Source organism: Gorilla gorilla, chromosome 3 (assembly GCF_029281585.2).
Source record: "Gorilla gorilla gorilla isolate KB3781 chromosome 3, NHGRI_mGorGor1-v2.1_pri, whole genome shotgun sequence".
NCBI classification, from domain to species: Eukaryota; Metazoa; Chordata; class Mammalia; order Primates; family Hominidae; genus Gorilla; species Gorilla gorilla.
Window position 1 is genome coordinate 90,159,573 of NC_073227.2, and position 19,896 is coordinate 90,179,468.

Here is a 19,896-nt window from a genome sequence, read left to right on the forward strand (position 1 = left end):
GAAAATAGGCATAACCCAAAACTTTCTATAGCAAATGGGGTATAAAAGCATCCTTTCCTTTCCTCCGCTTTTTGATATCTTTTAATATTCAATTCAAAACATTCTATTCAATTTCAAAGCATTCTTCCAGGATTATTTTGAACATCAATAATAAATCAAAGTTAACATTAAAGAGGCCGATCAGGTTTGAAAAAAAGACAGAACAACTGAAATATGCTTAAGGATAATTTATTGAAATGACTGGAAAGGAAATCGATTCTTAAAGAAATAACAATAAGCACAATTCCAGAAACAATTTGTATACATATGTTTGATATGTTTGTAGCATTTCCAAATGAATATTGAACTTCTTTGGTAGTAGTTGAATTAAGATTTGGAAAATGTAAATAGTTCATGAGTCAAATTTCAAATTAAATGAATGACATAATATATAAAATAAATAAAGGGACAAAGTTCATTTTTTCCATATAAACTCATTCAAACATACTTAATTTGGGGTAACGTGATACAAAGATGGAAAAGGCATCATATTTCCAGTCTCAGTCAATTCTGTGGAATAGAGAGCAAATATATAATTAGTTATGTTATAACATGTAACTACTCAACTCTCTTCACTTTTAACTTTGGTGTGACTAATTCACAAAAGAAATTGCATTGCAAATGCATTCTGTTGTGGTTTGGAGGCATGTAAAGTTTGTTCACCAAACTTCACCAAAGTTCATCAAATATTAGTGAACTTGAAATTGTTTCAGTGAAATGTCTAGTATTTCATAATCCCAAAAGGCTTTATATCTTAGAATTGCAATGCTGTTCTCTCCTCTTTTTAACCTTTACACTTGGAGTAATTTTAACTCATGAATTAAAAGATAATTTTAAGTAAAGTAAATACAAATTTTATGAAGGCTAGGTTAGAAATAAAAATGCAAATAGGCTTTTGACAAAAGCTCAAACGTATTTCCATAAAAGTAAAATAAGTATATATTCTGTCTTTCCTAAAAATAGTGATAATCAAATGTAAGTATATAGGCCCTTGAAAGCAAGCCAGTCAAATCTGTCAATAGTACATAAATAAAATTAAAGTTATTTGAAATGCAAAAGATAGATAGTTTCAGGTCAGTAAATGATAGTCAACCATTAAATTGATAATTAATAAAAAAAAGTTCTTGTATGTATGAAATTTTCACTGTATTGGACTTCTCTAGGAGAATTAAATGTAAAAAGACATCATGTATAAAAACGATCAATTTAATCTCCAAACTCCCAAAACTTACCAAAAATAAGGAGGGAAAATTAACTTTGAAATCTTCTTAGACCTTAAAAATAAACAAATACAAATAAATAAATAAATAAATAAATAACCTCTTAGTAAGAAAACTTGCCTTAAGAATGTTGTAAGCAGTGAAATAAGCATCTCAGTCTTTTGCCTTCATATATACTTACAGCAAAAACAAGATGTGAAGTAAGGCTTGTGTAAAATAAATAAATAAATAAATAAATAACCTCTTAGTAAGAAAACTTGCCTTAAGAATGTTGTAAGTAGTGAAATAAGCATCTCAGTCTTTTGCCTTCATATATACTTATAGCAAAAACAAGATGTGAAGTAAGGCTTGTGTAAAATAGATGTGCACAACGAAAATGACAGAACATTTTTTAGCTTTTTTTTCCAAATTCAATCATATTATTAAATTTAATTCTGGCTTTTGTAAGCCTTAATTACTTTATCTAAATCAGAATTCTCAACAGACTAATTAAACCAGAATTCATGCAACAGTTTTTTTCTCAACACTCAGTTTCCTCTACACAAAAAACTAGAACAATTATATCAGAATCTCTGGGTAAGCTTAGGCATTGGGATTTGTGGGGAAAAGTTCTCCAGGTGATTCAATTGTATAGGTAGGCATTAAGAATCACTTATCTATGAGAATACATGGACACAGGAAGGGGAACATCACACACCTGGACCTGTCGTGGAGTGGGGGGAGGGGGGAGGGATAGCATTAGGAGATATACCTAATGTTAAATGACGAGTTAATGGGTGCAGCACACCAACATGGCACATGTATACATATGTAACTAACCTGCACGTTGTGTACATGTACCCTAAAACTTAAAGTATAACAATAATAATAAAAGAATCACTTATCTAAACTGTTTTTTTAATTCATTTACTCTACATTTATTCTTTTATTCTACCATCACATACACATCTTGAATGAAACAGCAAAGCCAGTAAATTTGGACTTACACTAATGGGGTTATGAACTGGGGCAAGTGGCTGAGTCACAGGGTAGATCTGGTGGGTGGGGTTAAGTAGAAGTTCTTGGTTGAGCAGAAGGGCTTGAACAGGCACAGCTCTCTGAGGGTAGGGCACCACTTGCTGGGGGATAGGCAGGACTTTGGGCTGAGGAACAGACCACAGGGGCTGAGAGGGAAGTGCAAGAGTCTGAGGAATAGGCTGAGGGACCTGCTGCATCAAGGGCTGGAGCAGAGGCAGAGGAAGATGCAGATTTTCAAGATCAGTGAGTTTTGGGATTTGAGGGTCAAAAAAGGGCATCGTTGGAGATTTAAGGACAGGCATCACTCTGCCCTTAGTGTGGACAGTGTCTTTAGCTTTAGGGACTTCCATTATTTCAGGCTGAGGGACAGGCAGCATCACAGCAGGCTGAGCAAGAGGCAGAATGTTTTGTGGAAGAAAACCATAGGGGATAGGTTCAACAAATGGATAGATCAGAGGCTGTGGCTGGAAAGAGTGGTAGATTTTATCCTGGTGTTCATCCTGGAAAGAAGGAAAAACAATCTTTGAGTCCTTGATTAAGCTATAATTGCCATTCATAATGAATTCATTTCTCTCTGTTAGACAATGATAAATGAGTAAAAAGAGAGGAGAAAATATTTCACTTATTTTGGTTAAGAAATTATCTTGAGTCATGGGAAGAAAAATGAGTAAACTGTTTGTTGAAAAATTTTAATCCACTCACTTCATGGGTAACTCCACAGGCCAAAGTGAAATCAATGTTTGGATATTTCAGAAACACTTTTTTTAACCTTTTCCTGAGTTGCCTGAATAGCTGTAGCTGTACACTTTGGTCTTCAGAGAGAATTTACTTTTCAATACAGTTGTGCCAATAGTAGACCAAATTGTTTTCATACAGTGAAAAGAGATCAGTTTAAAAAGACTTAGAGGGACAATTCCAAGGTTTATTTTTGTTTTGTTTTGGTTTGATGAAAAAGAAAATCAGTCTTAATTTGTGGCTAATCTCAGGAAGTAATTTAACACTGGCCAAATTCTTACATTCCTTCCCTTGGGAGAAGATAGTCTGAGTCTTTCAAGAGACATCAATTTTTTTGTTTAAATTTGATTTTAGAAATATTTTATGTGACTCCAAACAATTCATTGATACACAAAGCAATTGAAAATTATAATTGGGTAAACATATCACCATATATGTAATTTAATGAAATACAGGATTTTGTGTTGTCCATATGGGAATAAAGGCAATATGGGACAAATTTTACATAGATTTTTTTACCAGCCGTATACACCTTTTCATTACCACATCCACCTTGAGAATAAGAGGATCATAGTTCCCAACCTGGAAATGTTCCCACCAATGTGTACTTGTTGAAAACAGATATACCATTAGTAATAACATTATGTATTTAGTCTGTATTCTAGAAATTAATTATGAGTTTAAAAATGCATGCATATCCTAGAAAATATATTGACTTTATCAATGTTTAATTTTTTACAGTGGTTGGTGTGTATATGGCATTTATTTTATTATCATTCTTTAGAATCAACATATACATTATAAATATTTTTGTATGTATTATACTTTATAATAATTTTAGACATATACTTATCATTAACAAATTACCTCTCCTTGCTGCTGGTCCTCATGTTTAACCTTCTCAACTTTCTGCTAAAGATAAATCATATATAAAGATATGTTACCATCTGTAAAAATTAAAAGGAGGAAATTTTGAAAATGTGTACATTTTAAATGTGAAAATTTACCTTGTATTCTGTAATAGATTCCTACAGAAAAATATAAAATAAAATTAGGTTTAGTTTTAACAATTCTTACTTTGCAATATAAATCAGTAAATAAAGGCATTAATTCTTTGACAATATCATTAATAACTTTGTATAATCATTAAAGCTTATGTATTAAACTGTTCTATATGAGCTTGTTATGTAAAAGAAAGTCAGATGAATGCAGTCAAGAAGGACATGGTACGAAAAAAAGCAATTAATAGATGCTAATTTCTCTCTACCACCATGCTCATTCCCTGACAACAAATGATCTCTAAAACCCCATCTGATTTTTAAAAAAGGAAATACTCGTTGAAAATATATTCTAATAACAATTGATACATTATGATCACTTCAAATGAATCATAAGAGTTAAACACTTCCCTTAAGGATCATATAACCTTTCTGAAGAGACAGAATCTATTGATGTACCATTTACTTATCAAGTGATCACACACCCAAGAAGAGTGGTGTAAGAATAAATATCTATCTGACTCTCTCAGGTAGATTTAGGACTACACTAAATCTCGCTTATTTACTAAAGTGGCTATTGTAATTACAAAATGTGTCCTTTTGCACGTCTGCCTACCTACTACTTAGCAAGCTCTTAACTATCACTGGCATCTCTAACTTTTCAGTTTGTACCACAGCTCCTAGTCAATGTCTGACCCATAGAAGGCTGTCAATATATGCTTAAGGTGAATAAGTTCAGAGTAAAGAGAGTTCAAGGCAGAAAACAGGACTATATGGTTCATTAAAAAAAAAAGAAGCAAAATAACACAATTTCAAGTAGCAAGCCAATTTACAAAGTTCTAGAATGTTGTATTATCCAGATACTTATTGTCCTTAAACACATATAAAAGAAATATGTACTAGAACTTATATGTCATTAACATAGCTGCATTAGCTTAACTGCCATGATGTAACACCATAGAAAAATAGCACAGGATTTTACTGTTCTAAAATTGGGTAGAATGTTAACTTACCTCACTGCTTGAAAGGCTTTCTACAGTCTGTGGAAAAAAAAAATTGACAACCAGCTAAATCTTCTAGATCATTAGAGAATTTTACTATTTTATGGTTCATAAATATTCTCTAAAAAAAAAATCTCACCTCAGAGGATGCATTGGATTGTTCCTTCTGAAAAGATGTTTAAAAATTCAACTTCTATAGCTAACTCATTGTTAAACATGCATCCTACTTAATTTTTACATCACTTATGCAGAGCTATCTCTTTCACATATTTGAGAAATAAAAAATGTTATATGACTTTTGAGGTTTGAAAGGTAATTACTTTAATGTCTTTTATATTTAGTAATCTTTATTAATATATTTTTATCTTACATTTATTAAAGACAGAGTTTTTTATGGGTAAAAGAAGAGTTGCTTTAATTTGTATTAAATATTTTTATTATATTATTAATATATTTATGATCATGATTATGATTGTGTCTGTACTTCATCCCATGGATGTCTTTGTACAGACAGAAACAGGATTTGAACCAGTGCCCTAGGCTGTAAGGTATATATACATTTTATCACTGGAATAAGACATATTTATCTAGGTTGAGAATCTGTGGAGTTGTATTTATGCAATATTATATTTTGTTGCCATTTTTATGATTTTTTATTACTTATTGATTTGTTTGCTTTTTCTTTAGTGACTAGCAGCACATTGGTGTAGGAAGCATTTGGGGCACTATAGGAAAATGTTGAGACAGTGGGTAAATATAAATGATTTTGATAGAAGCCAAGAGAATTCTCATGAAATTCTTCATTATTTATACAGTAAAAAATGTTGGTGATGTTATTCTCTACAAATAGGCATATAGTCCACTATTTACTGATTGTTTAGGAATTTTTTTTTGTGCACATACCTCCCTTGCAAGAGCAAGAGCCACCAGGCAGGCGAGGATGAGGACCTTCATGGCTACTAAGTCCTGTGAATGTAGAAAAAATGGAATGGTGGAAGATTCGTCAATTGGATATACTTTCTTATTTAGGTAAGGTTACTTTTTATAAAACAAAAAAAAAGAGAGATAATGTATAACAAAAATATCTGCATTTAGAAAATAAATAGAATAAATACTAAATAGAAGTTATATCACACGACTGAGGTCAAAATCAATTCTGGCTTGCTATTCTCATTTTTCAAATTCCAAACTTCATTGCCAGCTATTCAGATTTTTCAGCTAACAACTCTATCCCCACTTTTAAAAAAGTCCCATTTACACTATTGAATTTTTCAAAAGGCATAAAGAAGTTATAAATATGTATGGAAAGATTTATGCAACACATCAAAAAGCTTATTCACCATGATCAAGTGGGCTTCATCCCTTGGATGAAAGGCTGGTTCAACATACGAAAATCAATAAACGTAATCTAGCATATAAACAAAACCAAAGACAAAAACCACATGATTATCTCAATAGATGCAGAAAAGGCCTTTGACAAAATTCAACAACCCTTCATGCTAAAAACTCTCAATAATTTAGGTATTGATGGGACGTATCTCAAAATAATAAGAGCTATCTATGACAAACCCACAGCCAATATCATACTGAATGGACAAAAACTGGAAGCATTCCCGTTGAAAACTGGCACAAGACAGGGATGCCCTCTCTCACCACTCCTATTCAACATAGTGTTGGAAGTTCTGGCCAGGGCGATCAGGCAGGAGAAGGAAATAAAGGGTATTCAATTAGGAAAAGAGGAAGTCAAATTGTCCCTGTTTGCAGATGACATGATTGTGTATCTAGAAAACCACATCGTCTCAGCCCAAAATCTCCTTAAGCTGATAAGAAACTTCAGCAAAGTCTCAGGGTACAAAATCAATGTGCAAAAATCACAAGCATTCATATACACCAATAACAGACAGAGAGCCAAATCACGAGTGAACTCCCATTCAAAATTGCTTCAAAGAGAATAAAATACCTAGGAATCCAATTTACAAGGGATGAGAAGGACCTCTTCAAGGAGAACTACAAACCACTGCTCAAGGAAATAAAAGAGGATACAAACAAATGGAAGAACATTCCATGCTCATGGGTAGGAAGAATCAATATCATGAAAATGGCCATACTGCCCAAGGTCATTTATAGATTCAATGCCATCCCCATCAAGCTACCAATGACTTTCTTCACAGAATTGGAAAAAACTACTTTAAAGTTCATATGGAACCAAAAAAGAGCCCATATTGCCAAGTCAATCCTAAGCCAAAAGAACAAAGCTGGAGGCATCACCCTACCTGACTTCAAACTATACTACAAGGCTACAGTAACCAAAACAGCATGGTACTGATACCAAAACAGAGATATAGACCAATGGAACAGAACAGAGCCCTCAGAAATAATGCCGCATGTCTACAACTATCTGATCTTTGACAAACCTGAGAAAAACAAGCAATGGGGAAAGGATTCCCTATTTAATAAATGGTGCTGGGAAAACTGGCTAGCCATATGTAGAAAGCTGAAACTGGATCCCTTCCTTACAGCTTATACAAAAATTAATTCAAGATGGATTAAAGACTTACATGTTAGACCTAAAACCATAAAACCCCTCGATGAAAACCTAGGCAATACCATTCAGGACATAGGCATGGGCAAGGACTTCATGTCTAAAACACAAAAAGCAATGGCAACAAAAGCCAAAATTGACAAATGGGATCTCATTAAACTAAAGAGCTTCTGCACAGCAAAAGAAACTACCATCAGAGTGAACAGGCAACCTACAGAACGGGAGAAAATTTTTGCAATCTACTCATCTGACAAAGGGCTAATATCCAGAATCTACAATGAACTCAAACAAATTTACAAGAAAAAAACAAACAACCCCATCAAAAAGTGGGCAAAGGATATGAACAGACACTTCTCAAAAGAAGACATTGATGCAGCCAACAGACACATGAAAAAATGCTCATCATCACTGGCCATCAGAGAAATGCAAATCAAAACCACAATGAGATACCATCTCACACCAGTTAGAATGGTAATCATTAAAAAGTCAGGAAACAACAGGTGCTGCAGAGGATGTGGAGAAATAGGAACACTTTTACACTGTTGGTGGGACTGTAAACTAGTTGAAGCATTGTGGAAGTCAGTGTGACGATTCCTCAGGGATCTAGAGCTAGAAATACCATTTGACCCAGCCATCCCATTACTGGGTATATACCCAAAGGATTATAAATCATGCTGCTATAAAGACACATGCACACGTATGTTTATTGTGGCACTATTCACAATAGCAAAGACTTGGAACCAACCCAAATGTCCAACAATGATAGACTGGATTAAGGAAATGTGGCACATATACACCATGGAATACTATGCAGCCATAAAAAATGATGAGTTCATGTCCTTTGTAGGGACATGGATGAAGCTGGAAACCATCCTTCTCAGCAAACTATTGCAAGGACAAAAAAACCAAACACCACATGTTCTCACTCATAGGTGGGAATTGAACAATGAGAACACACGGAAACAGGAAGGGGAACATCACACACCCGGGACCGTTGCGGGGTTGGGGGAGTGGGGAGGGATAGCATTAGGAGATATACCTAATGCTAAATGACGAGTTAATGGGTGCAGCACACCAACATGGCACATGTATACATATGTAACAAACCTGCACTTTGTGCACATGTACCCTAAAACTTAAAGTATAATAATAATAATTTAAAAAGACAAATAAAATTAAAAAAAAGATTTATTCATTAACTTAAAAATATTTCTTTAGAATCTGTTCTTGCCAGACACTTTCTAGGGACCAGGACCGCAGCAATGAACAAAATATTACAGTCCTGATATTACTCCCTCATGGAGCCTCAGTTCTACTGGAAGAGACTGATCAAGAAAATGTGTACAAAAAAGTCACATTTTATTTTTACCTTTTTTCTTTTCACTAAACGGTTACCATGACTATTTTAGTTTATTTCTCCTCATTTCCAATAAGACTGAGGTTTTCATTTTAACATTTTCCTTATTTGTGTCACTATCCAGAGACTTTGTTGGACTATTGAGTTTGTTTCTTCTCCGTTTATATCCATCTTCCCCACATAGCTAATAATGTCTGTTCTCCTTTATGCCACATGACTTTAGAGATTGTACACTAGGCTTCTTCTCTTCTCTGTATTAAAATGTACACACGATTCTCTTGATGATCCGCCAAGAGGTCAGGGCCTCTTGCCCACTGCCGAGCTTGGGACTACCTCTTCTTGTGAAATATATGTTAATATTTTTGACCAAAATATACGAAATCATCTCCTTGTTATGTGTTCTTACATTTTTTTGTAATTTATTTCAAAATAATGTTTGTGCCACAATATTACTCGCCACTCAAATCTTCATTCTCAGATATTGAAACTCAATTTTTGAACTAAATTTTTGAACTAAAAATACTTCATCAAAAAAGTCTCTAATTTATTTGAGAGATGTTCTTTTCAATATCTGAAGATTGAACATAACTCTATTACAGAAACAAATATTTTTTCTAGATTTTTTATGAGTTAATTAAGTTTTTATTAATTTTACTTTGCCTAAGACCACTATAAGTTCCCAGATTTTTTATGTTAGGGTTCAGAAACAGAATATAATGCTCTATTATATATAATTACACATAGGGAAGATCCCACAGCATTTTCTATATTTTATAAGTAATATAAACTTTACTAATTTTAATACTAATCTACTAATATATATAATTTTATATATGAATATATAATTACAATACTAATTTTATATACTAATATACCAATATATACTAATACTAATTATACTAGTTTTTATATTCATTTATATACTATAAATATACTACATACTAGTATACTTTTATAAACTAATTTTTAAGCCAGAGCTTCATTATCGACTGGTACACTCTAAGCTACTTTTTCTTTTATATCATCTATTATCTTTGTTTATGGTTTCCAAGTCTTTTCTACCCCATTAAGAATTTTCTTACAAAGTAAACCACATTGTTTCTTCTTAACTTAATTCTGTATTTCTGTCTCATTTTAATATTGTTTTGAAATATTACAAACTAGATAATAAACTGGGAAGTTTGAGGCTCTAGACAAGTTTGATGAGTAAACTCTTCTAAAAACATTGTTTATAAACATTTAAAGTAGTAAATGCCCCCATACCATTCCCTCCGTTTCTCAACTCAGTATGCTACTGCTATAAACTACCTGCTGGACAAAGCTTTTCCAGTAATTATTTATCTACCCATACGGTAATTTAAGTATAATTCTTTTTATAACTGTGATATGCTAAATCAAATTGGAAGATTAATTCAAAAAAATGAATCTCCTTTTAATATTAACTATGAACTAGCCTCATACTAAATATATATATATATGCATAAAATTAGCTATTATATTTTCTTAAACTCATGAAGGCTGTGTGTCATTGCAACTTTTTTTACCAAATTCTTCTGGGCACTTCTATCTTTTTTAGCCTAAGTGTTAAAAATAATCTCAGTACTACCTTAAATACTTTTATTTCAAACACTATATTTTAAGTAACTACGTTCCTTCTATAGCTCAAGCTACTTTGAAATACATGGTTAAGAGAAGATACAACAAATTTGTATCTAAAGTTCTTACCGTTTTTCCAAGATTGAAGAGAAGTGAAGGTAGTGCTGGATGGATGATGGTCCATCAGCTTCTGTGACTGTTTATATACTATATTTAACGACACGCTAATTTTGTGGTTTGAAATAAGATCAATAGCGATCTTTAATTCCAAGAAGTCCACATGATTAGAAAATGATTTCTGCCTATTACATATCCCCAGAAATTCTAGGGATCATTGTAACAAGGGAACAATTCACAAGTTGATAAAAGAAACCTGTCCAGGAAATGCAATTATTCAATAACAAAAGACAATGACTGGAGGACAGTGATACTCTGGCCCTGTCCCCAAGTTATTATGGACATAATTAGGTCTCTTTAGGGCCTAGTGGGGACTTGAGATTTCAGTTGTGGGAAAATTGTATGTGAACGCTAGAGATACACAGGGCTTCACAAAGGCCACAGTTTCATGTGAACCTGAGCAGTTGTTAGTGCTTTATGTTGAAATGAAGAAACTGACAAGATAACAAGTCCATGATGGTAGCTTAGTTATGTGAGGCAAACTGTTTCTCCCAGGGCCACTTGATTCGGAAAAAAAATAAATTATTTAGTTAAAACAAATATTTTGTACACAAGATAAATAAACTTTCCTCTGTAATGGAACAACTTGAAGAGGGAATCTGGGTGGCTGGTATAGGCAAAATCCTCAGTAAATCTGTAATAAAAATTTTGCAAAGTATCACGGAGTTTTATTTACCTTTTAATATTGATTATCTCTTTTCAGGTCAAGCATAATTATGATAATATTAATGATGGGTTTTTTTGCTTAGTTCTAACCCTTTGCCAAGCACTAAGCAAAGATATTATCTTGTATAATCTTCACAAGAACATCATGAGGTAGCTCTCCTCTTCATATTTAGGTTGAGAAAACAGAGATGCCAAAAGGTTAAGTAACTTGCTCAAAACCATATTGTTAGTGGCAAAGATATCAGTTGGACTCAGATCTGTCTGACTACATGTGATTCTGTTTGATCACATGTGAGTCCCAGAGCCCATGTTTTAACCTTCCGATAATTTTTTATAAAATTTATCTATCAATGTAGCATTTGGTTGAAATATGTAGAATTTAATTATGTCTGAATTGGAAAAGTAGGGCCTCTGTGCTGTGTGTGGCAGGGGAGCTTGCCATTAAGGAACTGCTCTTTTAGTTGAGCCTTAGAGAATGAGTAGAATTTTGCGAGATGATTAAATGGGGATAGATATTTTGGCTGAAGAAAACACAGGAACTGAAAGAGCAACATACCAGTTTGAGGATATTCAGAGGGCATACATTGCAAGTTACAATTGCAGAGGTTTGATAGAATCAGATCATGGATGACTGTGAATGTCAGGCATGCACTGTGACATAATTCAGTGGAAGCAAATATATTAGAGATTTGAAAGAAAAATGGATTGTAAAATTTCTTGGATTTCATGACTTTATGACAATAACTCAGGTAACCTAGTAAAGGAAGTTGTTACGTTACGTTATTGTAGTAGCCTAAGACAGACATTATGATGATCTCAAGTAGGGAAATGGTCCTGGGCATCTTAGGCAATAAAAAGACAAACTTCTCATTAAAATATGAGAAATGTGAAAAATTGGGGAAATGAATTAATATATTATGCCTGAGTGACTGAAAAGTTAGCCATGTTATAAATCAAAATATGAAACCAGGCTGAAATTAGAAATGAAACACTGAGTAAAACCTTGTACATGGTAAATTTGAAGGTGTCCAGAAGATGTTTTAAATTAAATGTGATACTCAAGAAATAATCATGAGTATAATTTTTAAAGGTAATTTCTCCCTTCAAAGGAGTAAGTGAAGGTCTCTAGGGAAAGAGTATCAAGTGAGAAAAGAAATTGTAGAAAACAAAATTCAAGTATCCTTTCTTTTTACAGGGGCTGGTATAGCAAAAGGAAATAGGAAAAAACAAAAACAAAAACAAAAAACCACAGTATCAAGAAGAAGAGAGTACAGAATCCACTTCCTCTCCTTGATATCCTGCATTGCTAGAGGAAGCAAGTGAGGTCAACAGTGAAATGCTACACAGATGATTGAGATACACTCCAAATGGTTAAGAAGTAAGTAATTTGTGAGGAATTAAAAGTAACATATGTGTACTGCCCTTCTGAGAAACTTAGAAGAGGAGATAAGGAGAACTGTAAGATTGTGACTAGCTGTACAGGGATAATCAGAACCACAGGAAGGTATTTTTAGGGTAAGGAAGACTTGTAGCTTACAAGAAAGAGGCCAATAAGGAAAGAGTTGAAACATACCAAAGAAGTGGGAGTAAATTAATGGAACAAGTTCCTGTACAGTCATGGCGAAAAGAATAAGACCTATAAAAAATGTACCAGTTTTCCTAAGAAAACAAAAAGGAAGAAGAAGAAAAGTAGATATAATACATGTTTGAGATAAAAGGTAGAGAAGTTGAAGTTAAATGGTCTTAATGTTCTAGTGAGGTGAAAGGGGGAGTTCTCAACTGAAATTGAAGGACATGGTTATACATAGTTGAATCTTTAAGTCAACTAAGCCAGATACAGAAGGACGAATATTACACAATGTTATTTATATGTGGAATCTTGTTTTAAAAATTGAATATATAGAAACAAAGAGTAGAAGGATGGGTATCAGGGGTTCAGGGTGGAAGATAGATAAGGAGATGTAGGTCAAAGGAAACAAAGCTGCAGTTACGTAGGATGAATAAGTTTAGACATGTAATGTACAGTGTGAGTATGATAATCATTAATATTTTATTGAATAATAAAATTTTGCTGAAAGTAGATTTTAGATGTTCTTACCACAAGATAAAAAGAGTAACCTATGTGAGGTGATGGACATATTAATTTGCTTGACTACAGTAATCATTTCACTATATAAGTATCAAAACATCATGTTGTACATCTTAAATATATGTAATTTTGAAAGAGCAGAAATTTTTGGTTAATGTGAAAATGAAAATGAATAACAAATCCACGAGCAATAATTATGACTTATATGAGATTATATATCAGATTTTTTTAATCTAAGTAGTTGTATGGCAAGATGGTGGAGATTTAGTATCAATAGGTTAAGAGAATTGTTAGGATAGGGTTGGGATTATTAGTGTTTGTGTTAAAAATGGCAAACCATCAGACATTGGTTAAGCTAACATACTAATAATTCATTAGTATATACCATATTAGTAATAATACTTATTACTTATTAGTAATACTTATTACTATTAAGTAATATTAGTATTACTTATTACTTAATACTTATTACTTATTAGTAATAAGCCGTATGGCTTGAATGGCTAGAGGTGGCAAGAAAGGCAAAGACCTGACCTAAGAAGAGACCAATTTTGAGAAGTACAAAAACAGAGATTTTTTCAGTTGGGAATTTCAGCATTAGAAAGAAGAGAATTTCTGGATGATGACTAGATCCAAGGAATAGCCATACATTCAGAATGCTGAAAATAGGTGAACATAAAGTTTGTTAGAGGAAAATGTATTTCATATTAAATATCTATGTTTGCAGGCATTTCCTAAATTATCCACAATGAAATGAAAAATAAAAGATACGTTTGACCACAAGGAGGTCAAAACCTTCATGGGAAAACAGATATAAAAATCTACTTGTTACGACATGTAAGGAATATGCTAATAAAGCAGTAAGAAGGTGCAATTGACAGAAGGAGAATACCTAGTTCATTTTACTTGATTCATGGGAGAGGAAAATAGAATCTCCATGAGGCTGTGAGTCCTGAGCAGAATCTTGAAGCCAGATAAAGCAGTTAATCGAGGAGGATAGAGAATTCTAGCTAAAAATAGTTAAAGACTGTAGTCTTGGATATGAGAAACAAGTAACTAGAACTAAATTAAGTAGTGAACGTGGATAATGAAGTTCAAGGAAGAGAGAGGATGAAAATGTGAACACAAAAAGAGAAAGCAATCAGACGACGATGGACAAAGCATGCTTTGCTCCTTAGGAATGTGAATTTTATTCTGCAGATGGAGGGATCTATTGAAGAATTTAAGATGGACAGTAACATTTAGAGAATGGCTATTTTTAGAGAACAAATGATACAGGTACACATTTATTAAAATGAAACTGACCAAGTTTGAGCTCATGTTCTTTGTTTTTGTTTTCCAGTAGGTAAATATTGATTGCTAATGTTTATGAAAGTACAGAAAATTGAGGCAAAAAAGAATACTGAATCCCAGAAAAGAGCAGGGTCTTGGTCAAAGTATGAAAGTAGAGGCTGAGGTAGGCTTCAAAATACTTGAGTTGTGCCCATTTACAAAATCAGTCTACAAATTCCCTTGCCTCTTTAGTGATTGCTATTCGTAAGTGTTTGGCTGACTGTGTTGGATGTTACTCATTCTTATAATTTTCATTTTTTCTATTCACTGCCTATGACAGATATATTCAGGACTTAAGCACAAATAGATGCCCTTCTAAATTAAATAAGCTGAGTATAGACCTACATAACTATTTTTCTTTATAATATAGCTTGCATTAATATCATCCTAGATCTATGAATGAGGGGGACACTCCTGATTGTCACATATATTTCATATTTCTCAGAAAACCCAGGTCAATGTCTACTATACATTTGAATTGTTCAGCTGATATTCATTTTATGTTCATACTGAGCCAGGAGGAAGCCAGGAAAAGAAATGATGAAATTACCACAGCGTCCTAAGTCCAAATAGGAAAGGCCCTAGCTACCCAATGTGGCTTTGTGGTTTAGCTCTGAGTTGCCAAGGCCACAGGCAACAAAGTTAAGATTTCTAAGAAAGGAATACAAAAACAAGCATGCCTTGTCCATTCTATATATCATTTGTTTTTTCTTAGAAAAATGCTTTATGCATTGTGCAATAAATACAACATATCCTTGTAATGCTCATCAATTTTTAGTCACACTAATCAGTATAATTACAGACTTGATTAGGCCAGAAAAGTGGGCAAAACTATGATTAAGGAAAGCACTAGAATAAGAGGCTTGCCTAAGGAAAAATTGAAAAGCCAGAGGTTTTTGTTTTTTTTTTAGTATTATACTTTATGTTTTAGGGTACATGTGCACATTGTGCAGGTTAGTTACATATGTATACATGTGACATGCTGGTGCGCTGCACCCACTAATTCGTCATCTAGCATTAGGTATATCTCCCAATGCTATCCCTCCCCCCTCCCCCCACCCCACCACAGTCCCCAGAGTGTGATATTCCCCTTCCTGTGTCCATGTGATCTCATTGTTCAATTCCCACCTATGAGTGAGAATATGCGGTGTTTGGTTTTTTGTTCTTGTGATAGTTTACTAAGAATGATGATTTCCAGTTTCATCCATGTCCCTACAAAGGGCATGATCTCCTCATTTTTTATGGCTGCATAGTGTTCCATGGTGTATATGTGCCACATTTTCTTAATCCAGTCTATCATTGTTGGACATTTGGGTTGGTTCCAAGTCTTTGCTAGAGGTTTAAGATAAAACCAGGTGCTAAGAGCCCAGTAAACATCAGAACCCAATGACAAGCAAAATGTCATGTGGGGCAACCCAGGCTTTCACAACGAACAATTTGATAATTGTTATTTTCTGCTGGGAGCGGTGGCTCACGCCTGTAATCCCAGCACTTTGGGAGACCGAGGCGGGCGGATCGCAAGGTCAGGAGATTGAGACCATCCTGGCTAACACGGTGAAACCCCGCCTCTACTAAAAATACAGAAAATTAGCCGGGTGTGGTGGCGGGCGCCTGTAGTCCCAGCTGCTTGGGAGGCTGAGGCAGGAGAATGGCGTGAACCCGGGAGGCGGAGCTTGCAGTGAGCAGAGATCGCGCCACTGCACTCCAGCCTGAGCGACAGAGCGAGACTCTGTCTCAAAAAAAAAAAAAAAAAAAAAAAGAGAATTGTTATTTTCAGAGGTAAAATTAGGAGAGGGGAGGAATAGCATTAGGAGATATACCTAATGTAAATGACGAGTTAATGGGTGCAGCACACCAACAGGGCACATGCACACATATGTAACAAACCTGCACGTTGTGCACGTGTACCCTGGAACTTAAAGTATAATAAAAAAAAGAATTGCACCCACTGAAATTTGATAAGACAGCCCTGAACGAGAAGCAGGATATATTCAATGCAAAGAGTTCTAGTACTATTTGTTAGCAACAGAATTTGTTCACCCAATGCTCTTTTCTATATTGGGTGATGAATATGAGATACGCAAGCATGAGATGTGGGTGAAGCGTAAAGATAATAACTGCAGCCATGTAAATAAAGCCTTGAAGAAAGCAAGCAGATATGAAGGCAGGATAAAGGGTAAAATAAAAGGACATCAAATGTTCAAGGAATAATAACTGGAAGAGGATCTACATATTGTCTATGTAACATTCTAAGGTTATTTTAGAGAAGGAAAAACTTTAGACCTGCAAAGTTCCATAACTTGGTCAAGATTTTATCTCTAATTTACAGAGACTTTATACTGGAAACCTCTTTCTTCTAATATTTGGAATACTATTTAAAAACTTCATCAAAATATAGAAGGAAAAAGGAAAATAAAATAAATCGTGTGGATTTATATAATGATTCAAATTTATGAAAAATATGACATGTAATTAACAAATCATTATATAAAGAGAAATAGTGTAGCATTTCTTATACAGATACAGTGTTTTAATTCCTTCAATGAGATTATTTGAATATAATCAATGACATCTTCTCTGAAATATGGCTACTAAAATTAATTAATAAAGGTAATCAAGAATCATGGAATAAGAAATATGAGCTTAGAGAATACATTCATGAAGCAGGTATCATGAAAGCATAAAGCCCATAACCCTGATTCATAGCACACACTTCTCATTTGATACTAACTGCTCTTATTTTCCATATAATCATAAAATTTCATTCAAGCTCAGGATACATTTATGAAGCACATACTATACTTTAAACCAGAGTTTCTTAACCTTGGCACTATTGACATTTTAGATAGGTTAATTCTTTATTTATATTTATTGAAATATTTGCTTCATTGTGGTGCTCTGGAAGTGAACCTGCAATGTCTGTGAGGTATGCCTGTAAATTTTTTTCCTTGATTTTTATTTATTTTCTTTTTCTTTTTTTTCATCTTTTGTGTAAGTTTCAAGGGATACATGCACAAGTTTGTTATGTGGGCAAATTGCGTGTTGTGGAGGATTGGTATACAGATAATTTGGTCACCAAGGTAATCAGCATAATACTCATTAGGGAGTTTTTCAATCCTCACTCTCCTCCCAACCTCTAGCCTCAAGTAAACCATAATGTCTATTTTTCCATTCTTTGTGTCCATGTGTTGCTGATGTTTAGCTCCCACTTAAAAAAGTGAGAACAAGTGGTATTTGGTTTTCTGTTACTGCATTAATTTGCTCAGGGTAGCCTCCAGTTCCATCCATGTTGCTGCTAAGGACATGATATCATTCTTCTTTATAGCTGCATAGTATTAATATTATATGGTGTATCTGCACGATATTTTCTTTATCCAGTCCACCACTGATGGGCTTCTAGGTTGATTCCATGTCTTTGCTATTATTAATATTGCTGCAATGAACATACATATGCATATGTCTTTATGGTAGAGTGATTTGTATTGCTTTGGGAATATAGCCAGTAATCAGACTACCGGATTAAATGGAGCTATATTTTAAGTTATTTAAGAACTCTCCAAAATGCTTTCCACGGGGTCTGAACTAATTTACATTCCTACCAGCAGAGTATAAGCATTCCATTTTCTCTACAACCTCACCAGCATTGGTTATTTTTTGGCTTTTTAAAAATAGCCATTCTGACTGGTGTGAGATGATACCTTATTGTGGTTTTGATTTGCATTTCCCTAATGATTAGTAATGTTGAGCATTGTTTCATATGATTGCTGGCCACACGTATGTCTTCTTTTGAGAAGTGTCTGTTCATGTCTTTTGCCCATTTTTAATGGGGTGGTTCATTTCTTCTTGTTGATTTGTTTAAGTTTCTTATAGATTCTAGATATTAGACCTTTGTTAAGTACAAAGTTTGTAAATATTTTATCCCATTCTGTAGGTTGTCTGTTTACTCAATAGTTTCTTCTGTGTGCAGAAGCGGTTTAGTTTCATTAAGTCCCACTTATCAATGTGTTTTGTTTGTTTCTTTGTTTTTTGCAATTGTTTTGGGAGATTTTTTGGAGTCTTTGCCAAGCCAACATCCAGAATGGTGTTGCCTTTGTTTTCTTCTGGGGTTTTTAAAGTTTTAGATTTAGATTTTACATTTAAGTCTTTAATCCAACATGAGTTAATTTCTATACATGGTGAAAAGTAGGGTCCAGTTTCAGTCTTCTGCATATTGTTAGCCAGTTATCATTTAGTGACTAGAAAGTCCATTGATCAACCAGAAAGTCCTTTCCTCATTGCTTCTTACTGTCAGCTTTATCGAAGATCTGATCGTTGTAGGTGTGTGGCTTTATTTCCAGTTTCTCTAACCTATTCAGTTGGTCTACATGTCTGCTTTTGTACCAGTACCATGTTGTGTTGATTGCTTTAGCCTCATAGTATAGTTTGAAGTCACACAGTGTGATGCCTTCAGCTTTGTTCTTTTGGCTTAAAATTGCTTTGGTTATTCAGGTTCTTTATGATTCCAAATGAATTTTAGAATTTTTTTTTTCTAATTCTGTGAAAAATACCATTGGTAGTTTTATAGGAATAGCATCAAATCTGTAAATTGCTCTGGGCCATATGACCATTTAAACAATATTGATTCTTTCTACCTATGAGCGTGGAATGTTTTTCCATTTGCTTGTGTAGCTGCTGAGTTCTTTCAGCAATGTTTTGTAATTCTCATTGTAGAGATTTTTTACCTCCTTGGCTAGCTGTATTTCTCAGTATTATATTCATTTTGTGGCGACTGTGAATGGAATTGCATCCTTGATTTGGCTCTCAGATTGGATGTTATTGGTGTATAGAAATGCTACTGAGATTTACACATTGAGTTTGTATTCTGAAACTAACTCAAACAAAATTTGCCGAAGTTGTTTATCATATCTATAAGTCTTTGGGCAGAGACTATGGGGTTTTTCTAAGTATAGAATCATAACATCTGAGAAGAAAGATAATTTGACTTCCTTTCTTCCTATTTGGATGCCTTATATTTCTTTTGTCTGCTTGCTCTGGATATGACTACCAATACTATGTTGAATAGGAGTGACAAGAGTAAATATCCTTGTCTTGTTCTGGTTCGCAAGGAGAATGCTTCCAGTTTTTGGC

At 33.9% G+C, this 19,896-nt stretch overlaps 1 protein-coding gene across 3 annotated transcripts; it reads right to left on the reverse strand.

Annotated features, from left to right (window-relative positions):
- Positions 1-212: 212 nt before the first annotated feature.
- On the reverse strand, positions 213-10,682 carry CSN2 (casein beta). Of its 3 annotated transcripts, none has more exons than XM_063705119.1 (8): positions 10,635-10,682; positions 5,914-5,976; positions 5,023-5,049; positions 4,019-4,039; positions 3,879-3,920; positions 2,246-2,776; positions 1,272-1,313; positions 213-549 (listed from the first exon to the last, which is right to left on the reverse strand). In XM_063705119.1, exons 2-7 carry the CDS (start codon positions 5,962-5,964, stop codon positions 1,308-1,310), a joined length of 678 nt encoding a protein of 225 aa, XP_063561189.1. In that variant the 5' UTR covers positions 5,965-5,976; positions 10,635-10,682; the 3' UTR covers positions 213-549; positions 1,272-1,307. The 3 variants fall into 3 exon arrangements, with proteins under 3 accessions (XP_063561189.1, XP_063561188.1, XP_063561190.1); XM_063705118.1 differs by having other exon boundaries at positions 3,879-3,923; XM_063705120.1 differs by lacking the exon at positions 3,879-3,920.
- Between the last annotated feature and the right edge of the window lie 9,214 nt (positions 10,683-19,896).